Source organism: Thalassophryne amazonica, chromosome 6, assembly GCF_902500255.1.
Source record: "Thalassophryne amazonica chromosome 6, fThaAma1.1, whole genome shotgun sequence".
NCBI classification, from domain to species: Eukaryota; Metazoa; Chordata; class Actinopteri; order Batrachoidiformes; family Batrachoididae; genus Thalassophryne; species Thalassophryne amazonica.
In genome coordinates this window covers 78143389-78158608 of record NC_047108.1, presented here as the reverse complement: position 1 = coordinate 78158608, position 15220 = coordinate 78143389, and the positions used below count along the sequence as shown (strand labels likewise).

The 15220-nt window shown below is 41.4% G+C and overlaps 1 protein-coding gene across 1 annotated transcript in view; it reads left to right on the top strand.

Moving 5' to 3' along the window:
• LOC117511476 (cytochrome P450 3A30-like) overlaps positions 1–13334 on the top strand; it is a 53024-nt gene extending 39690 nt beyond the window's left edge. The window contains exons 10-15 of the mRNA XM_034171496.1: positions 1391–1469; positions 5703–5863; positions 11088–11263; positions 12597–12644; positions 12779–12941; positions 13236–13334. Of these exons, the coding sequence (XP_034027387.1) occupies positions 1391–1469; positions 5703–5863; positions 11088–11263; positions 12597–12644; positions 12779–12941; positions 13236–13334 (726 nt within the window). The remainder of the gene's footprint in view (positions 1–1390; positions 1470–5702; positions 5864–11087; positions 11264–12596; positions 12645–12778; positions 12942–13235) is intronic.
• The last annotated feature ends 1886 nt before the right edge of the window (positions 13335–15220 follow it).

Genomic DNA, 15220 nt, shown 5'->3' with positions numbered 1-15220 from the left:
GAGCGGAGTCCCAGGAAAGTGGACTACAACTGTCAAGTCACTGTTTTTATTGATGCCATTGCCAGATTAGTCATTAATTAGACACTTCTCAGTTTTCACTCCACCCCACAATTCTTCTGCTTATTCCTCGTCCAGAATGACTAGTTCACTGTAGCACCATCTTAAACAAAGAACTAATAGTAGAGCCGTATACTTCAGCAACACTCACCAAGAATTTGGTTGTGATGACAATTGTCCACTGGTAATGCAACAAACAGAAGTAAGAAGGAATGCAGAGATTCAATAACACCAAGTATAGGATAGTTATAAGGCAGGGATGGTGGCCAAGTGGTTAGTCCACTTGGTTTCAGTGTGGAAGGTTCCTGGTTCAAACCCCACCCCTGCCACATTTCTCCATGTAATGTGGAGTTGCATCAGGACGGGTATCCAGCGTAAATCTTGTGCCAATTCAACGTGCAGAACCACCTTGGATTTGCTGAAGTAACCTGGAGTGCAAACAAGGGACCAGCCGAAGGGACTGGCTTTAATAAGATAGAGAGAACTTAATCTGGTTTTTAAAAAGAGTTTAGTAGTGATTACTGTACATCACAGCCCTTGACAATCACTTGGCTGATTGTCAGTAAATGGTTGGGAAAAAAACAAATGTCATTGCAATAACCTCATTTGCATTCTACTTTTCTGATGAGCCAATGAGTTGCGTCAGGAAGGGCATCCGGTGTAAAACCTGTGCCAATTCAACATGCAGATCCACCTTGGATTTACTGTGGCGACCCCGAGTGCAAACAAGGGAGCAGCCGAAGGGACTTACTATTAGCTCAATAGGAATTAAACATGGTGGAATGGTTGTATGTTAGTGAATGATTAATTTTGGTCCAAACTGTTCAAACTTCACAACCACACAGAGCCATATATTGTATCACTGAATCACAGGCCATGTTATTATTGTATTACTGCCTGGGCAGTTGTCATCCACAACCCAATACAGTTCTGTGGTGTGGTGGATGTGGTGAAGCATGGTACCCGTGTTAGGGCTGTGCAAAATTGAGAACTTAATTGAGAACTCTTGAATTTCAATTCATTCCCTGAATATGACTTGAATTTTGAAATGAGGTTGCAAACAGGATGCAAAATTAGAACTCTACAGTTCTAATTTTGTATCGCCCTGATGTTCACAGACTTTAGTCGAAAAGAAAAGAATTAATTAATCAAAAGAAGTAATTGACACAAATTGGTGTCAACTGTGTTAGGCACGGATGTTGCTCTCTTTGAGTGGCCTTTTTTGTTTCTTTTTTTGTGTTGTTTGGTAAATTTTCCCTGGAACATGTGGCTCAGGGTAACTGTATGTACATATCAATTTAAATAGTTTTTTAGAATGTTGTTTGTACGGCAGAACCAAGTGGACTTTGTGCAGCTGATGGTGGATACTCAGATCGAAGAAGGTGCTGCACAGGATAAGAGCTCACTCAAAGGTAGAGTAGAAATCCAGACAGAGAAATTAAATAACATGGAATAGATTTAATCACTCCTGAAATTTGCTAAAAGTAACATTTATTTATTGATTGATTTTAGTCCGTCAACATACAACCCCAATTCCAGTGAAGTTGGGACATTGTGTAAAATGTAAAAAAAACAGAATACAACTAGAAGCACTTAGAGTGCAAACCTCCGCCAAGGCCATGGGGTCACTGACGCCATTACATCTACACGCCGTGGAACCACTGAACCTAAAAACGTCTAACGATGTTTGCTCAGTAGTAAAAAAAGTTTCATCTGCTGTGACTGGATAGCATGTATCCTTAGTGCTTGGCATCACAGTTTATTGCAACTTGCACCTTTCCCAGAAGCCACTGTCATCTGAGCACTGATATTGATATTGCATGTGCTTATAGACAAAATCAAATAAGAGACAAAATTCAATTTATTATTCAACTAAACTGCAAATATATGAACTTTTTAACATTTATGAAACACTTCTCTAAACAAGGCTATAGGGTCACCGGATCACCACTAAATTTAATCACTTGTTCCTCTTGTCATTTCCAACCACTCCACAAAATTTCATCAAATCCGTTCAAACCTTTTTGAGTTATCCTGCTGACAGACAGACAAACAAACAAACGCAACCGAAAACATAGCCTCCTTGGCGGAGGTAATGATTTGAAAATCCTCTTCAACCTATATTCAATTGAATACACCACAAAGACAAGATATTTATTGTTTTTGTGCAAATATTTGCTCATTTTGAAATGGATGCCTGCAACACATTTCAAAAAAGCTGGGACAGTGGTATGTTTACCACTGTGTTACATCACCTTTTCTTCTAACAACACTCAATAAGCATTTGGGAACTGAGGACACTAAGTGCTGAAGCTTTGTAGGTGGAATTCTTTCCCATTCTTGCTTGATGTACGGCTTCAGTTGTTCAACAGTCTGGGCTCTCCATTGTCATATTTGCGCTTCATAATGCGCCACACATTTTCAATGGGCGACACGTCTGGACTGCAGGCAGGCCAGTCTAGTACCCGCACTCTTTTACTACGAAGCCACATTGTTGTAACACGTGCAGAAAGTGGCTTTGCATTGTCTTGCTGAAATAAGCAGGGATGTCCCTGAAAAAGACATTGCTTGGATGGCAGCATGTGTTGCTCCAAAACCTGGATGTACCTTTCAGCATTGATGGTGCCATCACAGATGTGTAAGTTGCCCATGCCATGGGCACTAACACACCCCATACCATCACAGATACTGGCTTTTGAACTTTGCTCTGGTAACAATTTGGTTGGTCTTTTTCCTGTTTTGTCCGGAGGACACGACGCCCATGATTTCCAAAAACAATTTGAAATGTGGACTCATCAGACCACAGCACACTTTTCCACTTTGCGTCTGTCCATTTCAAATGAGCTCAGGTGCAGAGAAGGCTGCGGTGTTTCTGGGTGTTGTTGATGTATGGCTTTCGCTTTGCATGGTAGAGTTTTAACTTGCACTTGTAGATGTAGCGACGAACTGTGTTAACTGACAATGGTTTTCTGAAGTGTTCCTGAGCCCACACGGTAAGATCCTTTTGCACAATGATGCAGTGCCGCCTGAGGGCTTGAAGGTCAATGTTGGTCTTCAGCCTTGCCGCTTACATGAAGAAAGTTCTCCAGATTCTCTGAATCTTCTGATTATATTATGGACTGTAGATGATGGAATCCCTAAATTCCTTGCAATTGAACATTGAGAAACATTGTTCTTAATCTGTTGGACTATTTTTTCACACAATTGTTCACAAAGTGGTGATCCTCGCCCCATCTTTGCTTGTGAACGGCTGAGCCTTTTGGGGTTGCTCCTTTTATACCCAATCATGGCACTCACCTGTTTCCAATTAGGTGGTCTTTGAGTGTTCATCAACTTTCCCAGTCTTTTGTTGCCCCGTCCCAAATTTTTTGAAATGTGTTGCAGGCATCCATTTCAAAATGAGCAAAAATTTGCACAAAAACAATTTATCAGTTTAAACATTAAATATCTTGTCTTTGTGATGTATTCAATTGAATATAGGTTGAAGAAGATATGCAAATCATTGTATTCTGCTTTTATTTACATTTTACACAATGTCCCAACTTCATTGGAATTGGGGTTGTAAAAGTAAAACTAAAACATTTAACCCAAAAGACCCCAAGAAAAGACCCCCCCCCCCCCCCAAAAAAAAAAAACAAGCAATAAGAAAAACTGAGGGAGAAACACATATGTGCAACAGATAAGGGTGATTCTTTAACTACGGGCACTATTGGTCTTGTAAATGTAATTTCCACCACACCATTGCCTTACAATATAAAGCGCCTTGGGGCAAGTGTTTGTTGTGATTTGGTGCTATATACATGTGCTCTGATGTCACTGTTTATCTCCATAGAAACTACCCAAACAATCTTTCATACAAACTGTTTAAAGGGACATTACAGTGTTGTGGTGGAAATTACGGCAATTCACACAATTCTTGGAAGCTGAAAATGTCCCAGTTCTTGCATGGCCGGCATACTCATTGGACATGTCACCCATTGAGCATGTTTGGGATGCTCTGGACCGGCGTATACGACAGCGTGTACCAGTTCCTGCCAATATCCAGCAACTTCGCACAGCCATTGAAGAGGAGTGGACCAACACTTCACAGGCCACAATTGACAACCTGATCAACTCTATGCGAAGGAGATGTGTTGCACTGCATGAGGCAAATGGTGGTCACAGCAGATACTGACTGGTATCCCCCCCCCCCCCCCCCAATAAAACAAACTGCACCTTTCAGAGTGGCCTTTTATTGTGGACAGTCTAAGGCACACCTGTGCACTAATCATGGTGTCTAATCAGCATCTTGATATGGCACACCTGTGAGGTGGGATGGATTATCTCAGCAAAGGAGAAGTGCTCACTATCACAGATTTAGACTGGTTTGTGAACAATATTTGAGGGAAATGGTGATATTGTGTATGTGGAAAAAGTTTTAGATCTTTGAGTTCATCTCATACAAAATGGGAGCAAAACCAAAAGTGTTGCATTTATATTTTTGTTGAGTGTATTAAAGGATCTGATCCTCCTCAGGAAGTCAAGCCGGCTCGGGCTCTTCTTGTAGACGGCCTCTGTGTTCATAGACCACTCCAGTTTATTGTCCAGGTAGATGATCTGATATGATGGGACTATGTCCACATCAGTCCCACTGATGCAGACTGAAGAAGCTGGGGGCTTGTTCCAACTGAAATCCATCACCATCTCCTTCATCTTTGCCACATTCAGATGCAGGTGATTCTCCCCACACCACCTCACAAACTGGTCAACCAGGTCCCTATACTCATCCTCCCGACCATTTTCCACACACCCAACTATGGCCATGTCATCAGAAAATTTCTGTAGATGACACGACTCAAAGACTTAAAGTCTGCAGTGCAGGTGGTGAAAAGGAAGGGGTATAGAATAGTTCCCTGGGGGGCCCCGATGTTACAGATGAGATGCTCAGACACACAGTTCTGAAGCATCACAAACTGTGGTCTGCCTGTCAGATAGTGATTCATGTGACCAGGGGAGCATCCACCTGCATTTTCTCCAGTTTCACCTTCAGCAATCAAGGCTGGATGGTGTTAAAGTCGCTGGAGAAATCAAAGAAGATGATGTGAACTGTTGTGTCGAGTCTGTCCAGGGCAGAGTAAGCCTTCTGCACCAGATATATTACAGCATCATCCACACCTAGATGGGGTTGATATGCAAACTGTAGGGGGTCTTGTGTCGAGCATACCAGTGATCTGAGGTGTGCCAAGACCAGTCTCTTCATCACCTTCATAATGTGCAAGGTCAGTGCTGTTGGCCTGTAGTCATTAGGAGTCACAGAATGCCCTTTCTTATGCACTGGGACTAGGCAGGATGCTTTCCACAGCACTGGAACTCTCTGAAGGTGAAGGCTCAGGTTGAAGAGACGCTGGGTTACTCCACACAGCCCTGCTGGAACATGCTTTCAGCACCTGAGGGCTGATACCATCTGGTCCAGCAGCTTTCCCCTGGTTTAGCCTCTCTAGCTCTCTCTTAATGATAGCAGAAGAGAAGCTTATTTGTGAGCTGTTGGACAGTCTGCTTTCAGTGAAATGTTTCTCCATGTTGCTGCTGCAGATCTGATCACTCTTTTCCCTTTGCTCCAGCAGGGGTTGTGACTGTAGTTTAATGACACTGTATTTCCATAACAGGGCTGCCTGCCCATGAGATCCTATCACAGGCCATGATATTTATATTTGCTGGATATGAAACCAGCAACAGCTCACTGTACTTTTTAGCATACAACCTCGCAACCAACCCTGACATCCAAAAGACTCTGCAAGAGGAGATCGATGAAACATTCCCAGAGAAGGTTACTTACAGTAGTGTTCAGAATAATAGTAGTGCTATGTGACTAAAAAGATTAATCCAGGTTTTGAGTATATTTCTTATTGTTACATGGGAAACAAGGTACCAGTAGATTCTCACAAATCCAACAAGACCAAGCATTCATGATATGCACACTCATAAGGCTATGAAATTGGGCTATTAGTAAAAAAAAAAAGTAGAAAAGGGGGTGTTCACAATAATAGTAGCATCTGCTGTTGGCGCTACAAACTCAAAACTATTATGTTCAAACTGCTTTTTTAGCAATCCTGTGAATCACTAATCTAGTATTTAGTTGTATAACCACAGTTTTTCATGATTTCTTCACATCTGCGAGGCATTAATTTTGTTGGTTTGGAACCAAGATTTTGCTTGTTTACTATTGTGCTTGGGATCATTGTCTTGTTGAAACACCCATTTGATGGGCATGTCCTCTTCAGCATAAGGCAACATGACATCTTCAAGTACTTTGACATATCCAAACTGATCCAAATCAAATCAATTTCATTTATATAGTGCCAAATCACAACAAACAGTTGCCCCAAGGCGCTTCATATTGTAAGGCAAAGCCATACAATAATTACGGAAAAACCCCAACTGTCAAAACGACCCCCTGTGAGCAAGCACTTGGCGACAGTGGGAAGGAAAAACTCCCTTTTAACAAGAAGAAACCTCCAGCAGAACCAGGCTCAGGGAGGGGCAGTCTTCTGCTGGGACTGGTTGGGGCTGAGGGAGAGAACCAGGAAAAAGACATGCTGTGGAGGGGAGCAGAGATCAGTCACTAATGATTAAATGCAGAGTGGTGCATACAGAGCAAAAAGAGAAAGAAACACTCAGTGCATCATGGGAACCCCCAGCAGTCTAAGTCTATAGCAGCATAACTTAGGGATGGTTCAAGGTCACCTGATCCAGCCCTAACTATAAGCTTTAGCAAAAAGGAAAGTTTTAAGCCTAATCTTAAAAGTAGAGAGGGTGTCTGTCTCCCTGATCCGAATTGGGAGCTGGTTCCAGAGGAGAGGAGCCTGAAAGCTGAAGGCTCTGCCTCCCATTATATTCTTACAAACCCTAGGAACTACAAGTAAGCCTGCAGTCTGAGAGCGAAGCACTCTATTGGGGTGATATGGTACTATGAGGTCCCTAAGATAAGATGGGACCTGATTATTCAAAACCTTATAAGTAAGAAGAAGAATTTTAAATTCTATTCTAGAATTAACAGGAAGCCAATGAAGAGAGGCCAATATGGGTGAGATATGCTCTCTCCTTCTAGTCCCTGTCAGTACTCTAGCTGCAGCATTTTGAATTAACTGAAGGCTTTTCAGGGAACTTTTAGGACAACCTGATAATAATGAATTACAATAGTCCAGCCTAGAGGAAATAAATGCATGAATTAGTTTTTCAGCATCACTCTGAGACAAGACCTTTCTAATTTTAGAGATATTGTGCAAATGCAAAAAAGCAGTCCTACATATTTGTTTAATATGCACATTGAATGACATATCCTGATCAAAAACGACTCCAAGATTTCTCACAGTATTACTAGAGGTCAGGGTAATGCCATCCAGAGTAAGGATCTGGTTAGACACCATGTTTCTAAGATTTGTGGGGCCAAGTACAATAACTAAGCTAAGATAGCTGGGTCAAGTGATGGCTTTTTAAGTAATGGTTTAATTACTGCCACCTTAAAAGCCTGTGGTACATAGCCAACTAATAAAGACAGATTTATCATATTTAAGATCGAAGCATTAATTAATGGTAGGGCTTCCTTGAGCAGCCTGGTAGGAATGGGGTCTAATAGACATGTTGATGGTTTGGAGGAAGTAACTAATTAAAATAACTCAGACAGAACAATCAGAGAGAAAGAGTCTAACCAAATACCGGCATCACTGAAAGCAGCCAAAGAGAACGATATGTCTTTGGGATGGTTATGAGTAATTTTTTCTCTAATAGTTAAAATTTTATTAGCAAAGAAAGTCATGAAGTCATTACTAGTTAAAGATAAAGGAATACTCAGCTCAATAGAGCTCTGACTCTTTGTCAGCCTGGCTACAGTGCTGAAAAGAAACCTGGGGTTGTTCTTATTTTCTTCAATTAGTGATGAGTAGTAAGATGTCCTAGCTTTCCGGAGGGCTTTTTTATAGAGCAACAGACTCTTTTTCCAGGCTAAGTGAAGATCTTCTAAATTAGTGAGACGCCATTTCCTCTCCAACTTACGGGTTATCTGCTTTAAGCTGTGAGTTTGTGAATTATACCACGGAGTCAGGCACTTCTTATTTAAGGCTCTCTTTTTCAGAGGAGCTACAGCATCCAAAGTTGTCCTCAATGAGGATATAAAACTATTGACGAGATACTCTATCTCACTCACAGAGCTTAGGTAGCTACTCTGCCCTGTGTTGGTATATGGCATTGGAGAACATAAAGAAGGAATCATATCCTTAAACCTAGTTACAGCGCTTTCTGAAAGACTTCTACTGTAATGAAACTTATTCCCCACTGCTGGGTAGTCCATCAGAGTAAATGTAAATGTTATTAAGAAATGATCAGACAGAAGGGGGTTTTCAGGGAATACTGTTAAGTCTTCAATTTCCATACCATAAGTCAGAACAAGATCTAAGGTATGATTCAAGTGGTGGGTGGACTCATTTACATTTTGAGCAAAGCCAAAGGCAGAATAAATCAATATTTTGATCAATTATTATATAATTTACTAACAGGGACTTAGAAGAGAGAGACCTAATGTTTAATAGACCACATTTAACTGTTTTAGTCTGTGGTGCAGTTGAAGGTGCTATATTATTTTTTCTTTTTGTATTTTTATGCTTAAATAGATTTTTGCTGGTTATTGGTGGTCTGGGAGCAGGCGCCGTCTCTACGGGGATGGGGTAATGAGGGGATGGCAGGGGGAGAGAAGCTGCAGAGAGGTGTGTAAGACTACAACTCTGCTTCCTGGTCCCAACCCTGGATAGTCACGATTTGGAGGATTTAAGAAAATTGGCCAGATTTCTAGAAATGAGAGCTGCTCCATCCAAAGTGGGATGGATGCCGTCTCTCCTAACAAGACCAGGTTTTTCCCAGAAGCTTTGCCAATTATCTATGAAGCCCACCTCATTTTTTGGACACCACTCAGACAGCCAGCAATTCAAGGAGAACATGCGGCTAAACATGTCACTCCCAGTCTGATTGGGGAGGGGCCCAGAGAAAACTACAGAGTCCGACATTGTTTTTGCAAAGTTACACACCGATTCAATATTAATTTTAGTGACCTCCAATTGGCGTAACCGGGTGTCATTACTGCCGACGTGAATTACAATCTTACCAAATTTATGCTTAGCCTTAGCCAGCAGTTTCAAATTTCCTTCAATGTCGCCTGCTCTGGCCCCCGGAAGACAATTGACTCTGGTTGCTGGTGTCGCTAACTTCACATTTCTCAAAACAGAGTCGCCAATAACCAGAGTTTGATCCTCAACGGGTATGTCGCCGAGTGGGGAAAAACGGTTAGAGATGTGAACGGGTTGGCGGTGTACACGGGGCTTCTGTTTAGGACTACGCTTCCTCCTCACAGTCATCCAGACGGCCTGCTTTCCCGGCTGCTCGGGATCTGCCGGAGGGGAACTAACGGTGGCTAAGCTACCTTGGTCCACACCGACTACAGGGGCCTGGCTAGCTGTAGGATTTTCTAAGGTGCGGAGCCGAGTCTCCAATTCGCCCAGCCTGGCCTCCAAAGCTACAAATAAGCTACACTTATTACAAGTACCATTACTGCTAAAGGATGCCGAGGAATAACTAAACATTTCACACCCAGAGCAGAAAAGTGCGGGAGAGACAGGAGAAGCCGCCATGCTAAACCGGCTAAGAGCTAGTGGCTGCGCTAAGCTAGCGGATTCCTAAAAACACGCAACGTGAATAATGTGTAAATAATTTAGAGGTGATTCAGCAGAGGGAGTGCTTTAGTTAAGGCACGTGAAGATTACACTGTGAAACAAATCGTTATCTAGTTAACTAGATCAATCTAACTGCGCAGATTAATCAGCTAACAGATACAGCAAAACACCGCTGTGCTCCGGAACAGGAAGTGATACAATACCGCAGTGAGAGCCAACCACCAGTAGAGGCAGAATAAGCCGAAGAAAAGACATGTCCCACTGAAGGTCTTGATCCATGATACCTGGTATGCGATATATAGGCCCAACACCATAGTAGGAGAAACATGCCCATATCATGATGCTTGCACCACCACTGTCTTCACTGTGAACTGTGGCTTGAATTCAGAGTTTGGGGGTCGTTTCACAAACTGGACCCAAAAAGAACAATTTTACTCTCATCAGCCCACAATATATTCCTCCATTTCTCTTTAGGCCAGTTGATGTGTTCTTTGGCAAATTGTAACCTCTTCTGCACGTCTTTTATTTAACAGAGGGACTTTGCGGGGGATTCTTGCAAATAAATTAGCTTCACACAGGCGTCTTCTAACTGTCACAGCACTTACAGGTAACTCCAGACTGTCTTTGATCATCCTGGAGCTGATCAGTGGGTGAGCCTTTGCCATTCTGGTTATTCTTCTATCCATTTTGATGGTTGTTTTCCATTTTCTTCCACGCGTCTGTTTTTTTTGTGTGTGTGTGTGTTTTTTGTCCATTTTAAAGCATTGGAGATCATTGTAGATGAACAGCCTATAATTTTTTGCACCTGCGTTTAAGTTTTCCCCTCTCCAATCAACTTTTTAATCAAACTACACTGTTCTTCTGAACAATGTCTTGAACATCCCATTTTCCTCAGGCTTTCAAGGAGAAAAGCATGTTCAACAGGTGCTGGCTTCATCTTTAAATAGGGGACACCTGATTCACACCTGTTTGTTCCACAAAATTGACAAACTCACTGACTGAATGCCACACTACTATTATTGTGAACACCCCCTTTTCTACTTTTTTTTTTTACTAATAGCCCAATTTCATAGCCTTAAGAGTGTGCATATCATGAATGCTTGGTCTTGTTGGATTTGTGAGAATCTACTGAATCTACTGGTACCTTGTTTCCCATGTAACAATAAGAAATATACTCAAAACCTGGATTAATCTTTTTAGTCACATAGCACTACTACTATTCTGAACACTACTATACATAGTGTCTTATTATCTGTCATGTTTGTCTCAGCTTGTTTTTGCCTTATGCACTGAGGCTTTTTAATGGTTTTTGTTTTGTTTTCATTCCTCCAGAGTCAGCCAACCTATGAAAGCCTGGTACAGATGGAATACCTGGACTTGGTGTTGAATGAGTCAATGAAGCTTTACCCAGTTGCCAGTCATCTCGAGAGAATGGCAAAGACCTCTGTGGAAGTGAACGGGGTGACAATCCCCAAAGGAACTGTCATGATACCAGTTTACCCGCTCTACTATTCAAAGGATTCAAGGATTCAAAAGAATTTTATTGTCATATGCACAAAGGAACATGTTCCCTGCATAATGAAATGTGTTTACTGCATTTAACCCATCCTAATTGCCAGTTAGGAGCAGAAGTCGCCTTTAGGCACCTGGGGACCAGCTCCAGATGTATGTCCTGCCTTAAGTCAACAGCAGGGCTGAGCAAACCATGACCGGCCTCATGACGACAGACGACACATACAAACAACACACATAAGCCAGCCCGGTACATGAACACATATAAAAAGCACACACAAGGTAAAACTTGGGAAAGAAAAACCTTCATTGCTGCTGCATTGAATCATGCAGCAGCAATGCAGGAAAAAACCCATCAGCACAATGAACAATGATCACACACAACAACAGGACGAGAGACGACGACCGAGATTTTTAAGAGTCCAGTTATCAGACAGAACACCCGGAGGCCACCTTTAGGCGCCATCAACGGCCTTGTTCGTCCGTTCTGGAGGGAGGAAGGGCCCAGCCCTGAACAGTCCACTGTCCACAGTCAACGTCAGAGCTGGAGAAGCTGAGGGCGGGGGAAGACCAGGGGGAGTGAGGCATGAGCGTTTTTCTTCTCCAGGAGGTTTTTATCACAGTGGCCTTGAAGTGCAGCTGTGTTTTGGGAAGCCGAATGAAAATCCAGATTAGGAGACGCCTGAAAGATTCCACAGTCTGAGACAGAGTGGCTTCCAATACATCTGAATTAGGAGAGGAGATGTGGTCATTACTGACGATCAATGCGGTTTTCCAGTGCAGCCATCCTACCAGAGATGGTTTCCAACGCACGGTTAACACCTGCCGACTGAGCTGACACTGCCCTTCCAATCGAATCAATCATGTGGGGCAGCCTGGACGGGCCGATTATTGCCACTTCCACTTTCTTAATTTTCCAGTAAACCAGCGCTATGCCCGCTCCACACAGTAGGAACCTGGTCACCACCATGCCAAATATATACACATCTTCGACGTCCTCCACAGACAGTGTGTAAAGGCACATGACCTGCCATTTCCTCCAACTGTCCATCATGTAACCCATCACATGTGTCCCGGCAGGACAGGTCGGGTCCTCCGCTCCCGAGTGTCTTGTAGAAAAAATAGTGTCAATTGCGTTCAGAGACCACTTTAACAGATCCATTTTTGCTGTTTCCAGAAGAGCAAAGCTGGCAGCCTCACAGACAACACGCCACAGAAGCAGGAAAGATAAGGAGGGAGGGAGAAGAGAAAAATGCGACTGTCTCGGCCGAGAGCAAGGAGGCAAAAAAAAACAAAGAAAAATACCAAGACCAGTCTCATGACCCCATGCTATGACCCCATGCTATGGCCTCAGCCTGAGGTCTTCAAAGCTGACAGGTATCTTCTTGTATTTATGACAAGTGAATGTCAGGCCAAATCAAATTTCAAATTCAAATAAATAAATTCAACTCAAAATTGTCAATTTACTCACCAGTGGAAGTCTGATGTTGATGTTCTATGTGTGTTTTTAGGTTTCGCAAAGAGAACAAAGACAACATAGATCCTTATGCCTTCCTACCTTTTGGAGCAGGGCCAAGGAACTGCATTGGCATGCGGTTTGCAATCTTGATGATGAAATTGGCCATTGTGGAAATCCTTCAGAACTTCAGCTTTGTTACCTGCAAGGAAACCATTGTGAGAAGATGATTTTATTTTGATAGATAGATAGATAGATAGATAGATAGATAGATAGATAGATAGATAGATAGATAGATAGATAGATAGATAGATAGATAGATAGATAGATAGATAGATAGATAGATAGATAGATAGATAGATAGATAGATAGATAGATAGATAGATAGATAGATAGATAGAGAGAGAGAGAGAAGAGAGAGAGAGAGAGAGAGAGCTGTGCTTTAAAAATATGGTGAATTGTGCATATTCAGATTCAGCAGCGTTTGTGACTTTGTGTGTTTATCTTGAAAGGTTCCATTGTTGTTGATCACTGATGGCTTCACAACTCCACAGCATCCCATCAAACTGAAGCTGAAGCCCAGATCAACTCCCACAGAATGTCCAAGTTAAATGATTGCGGTTGTCAGTCAGTCAGACAGACTGTTCCCACAAAGAAATGTAAAACAAATCAGAGAAGTGATGGTATGTTGTAAAACTTAAATAACACAGTTGTGCCTCCACACAACCCAGTGGAAAGGTTTTTGTATGAATTTAGCTGTGAAAGAAAAAGTGAGGGAGGGTCCATTAGATAATTTTAGGTAATAAAAGTACTACATCAGAGAATAAACTGTTATTTTCCGATTGTTTTACTCCTGTTATATTGTGCAACATACTACGATCACAACTCCACAGAAAGGATTTTTGTATTAATTTAGCTGCACAAGAAAGAAGCAGGTGGGGTATGAGGGCAGAGAGGCGATTTTCACACCAAATGTATAAAGTCAGACAACCTTATTATTTGTTTCATAGAGGTTATGTTCTAACAAGTCCTCACAACCCCACAGAAACGATTCTGTCCTTTCTCTGTCTGTCTCTCTCTCTCTTCAGACGTGTGGTTTGAACTTGCAATGAGTCTTTTTGTCAGTTAATTACATTTCCAAAGCCAAAGGCCACAGCTGCTTGTGTAAAGATATGTGAGAATTTACGCATGTCAAGAATTACAGTTTTTCAGCACATTACACAATAGGAGTAAAATTCAGCCAATCAGTATCACTGCAAATGTAGATGTGTGTATTTGAATAGCCATCTATTTTGTTTGAATAAATACTGAATACCATTTACCTTTCCACATTATCTAAAAATACTGTATATGCACACTATGAATATCAACCATGCCTGATTAATATCTTGTAATTTTAAATGATTTAAATTCATTGTACTTCAAATATATTCAGTAATAATTAATGTTTCAAATTAATGTGTGGATATTTAAATAATGGATTTTTGGATATGATTTTTTTTTTTTTTTTTTTTTTTTTTGCTAATGCTGGAGATGTAAGTGTTCTTATTTTAGAGACACATTAATAAATCAAATTTAAAAAATGTAAATCATAAATTGATTTTGATGACCCCATCTTAACTACAATTAAATGTTCACTTTTAATTTGGACACATTATGGTTTCCTTCTGCAGTCACATGTTTGAATTATGACAGTTTTTGTTGTTTTTTTAATATCTAAGTCTGTAAATTGTAATTTTATGTCTGCTCGGCTTGGAGTTTGCATGCTCTGAACAGATGATTGCACATTGCCTTTGAACAGAGTGTGCACAACGTTTGAGTCATGTTCCAGCCAGCACTCATGCATTATGAGTGCAGATTCTAAGAAGTGTTTATCAGTCAGGTGTGTGCAAAGGTGAGGCCTCTGGAAGCTCGGATCTCTCTGCAACAATCTCTGTGACACATGAAAGATGCTGGTCCATCTGAAGGATACAACCTGCTTATCGGGTTTCTTGTACAGCTGTTCAAAAAGGCCATAGTTACCAGTAGTGCAACAAACAAAACAGGTACAACCCCCCCCCCCCCCCAAAAAAAATGTATCAACAGATAATGAATGAATGTATGAGTGCGCATGATACTGGGCCTACTGAGCCATCGACTCTTGTATTCATTCATGAATAATAGGTCTCAGGAACTGCTGCTCGTACTCTTAATTTTGCTGTCACATTATTTGCAAGGTGCATATTTCACTTCATCAAAAACTGGTGTTACCATGGTAATGGCCAAAACAATGAAATCCATCTGCTATTCAGATATTAGTGATGACTGACACTATACAGAGCAGATTTGAAGACTGGAGGCTTCTCTCCAATTTAATTAATTATTTTTTTTTTTGTAACTGGAAACACCTGTTTTGACCACTGACCTTGAAAATGTCTACAAAATTGTTCCATTGAGTCAAAAATCTTAATAATCCTAATTTATTGCTAAATAAGTTTGCACATACAAGGAATTTGAT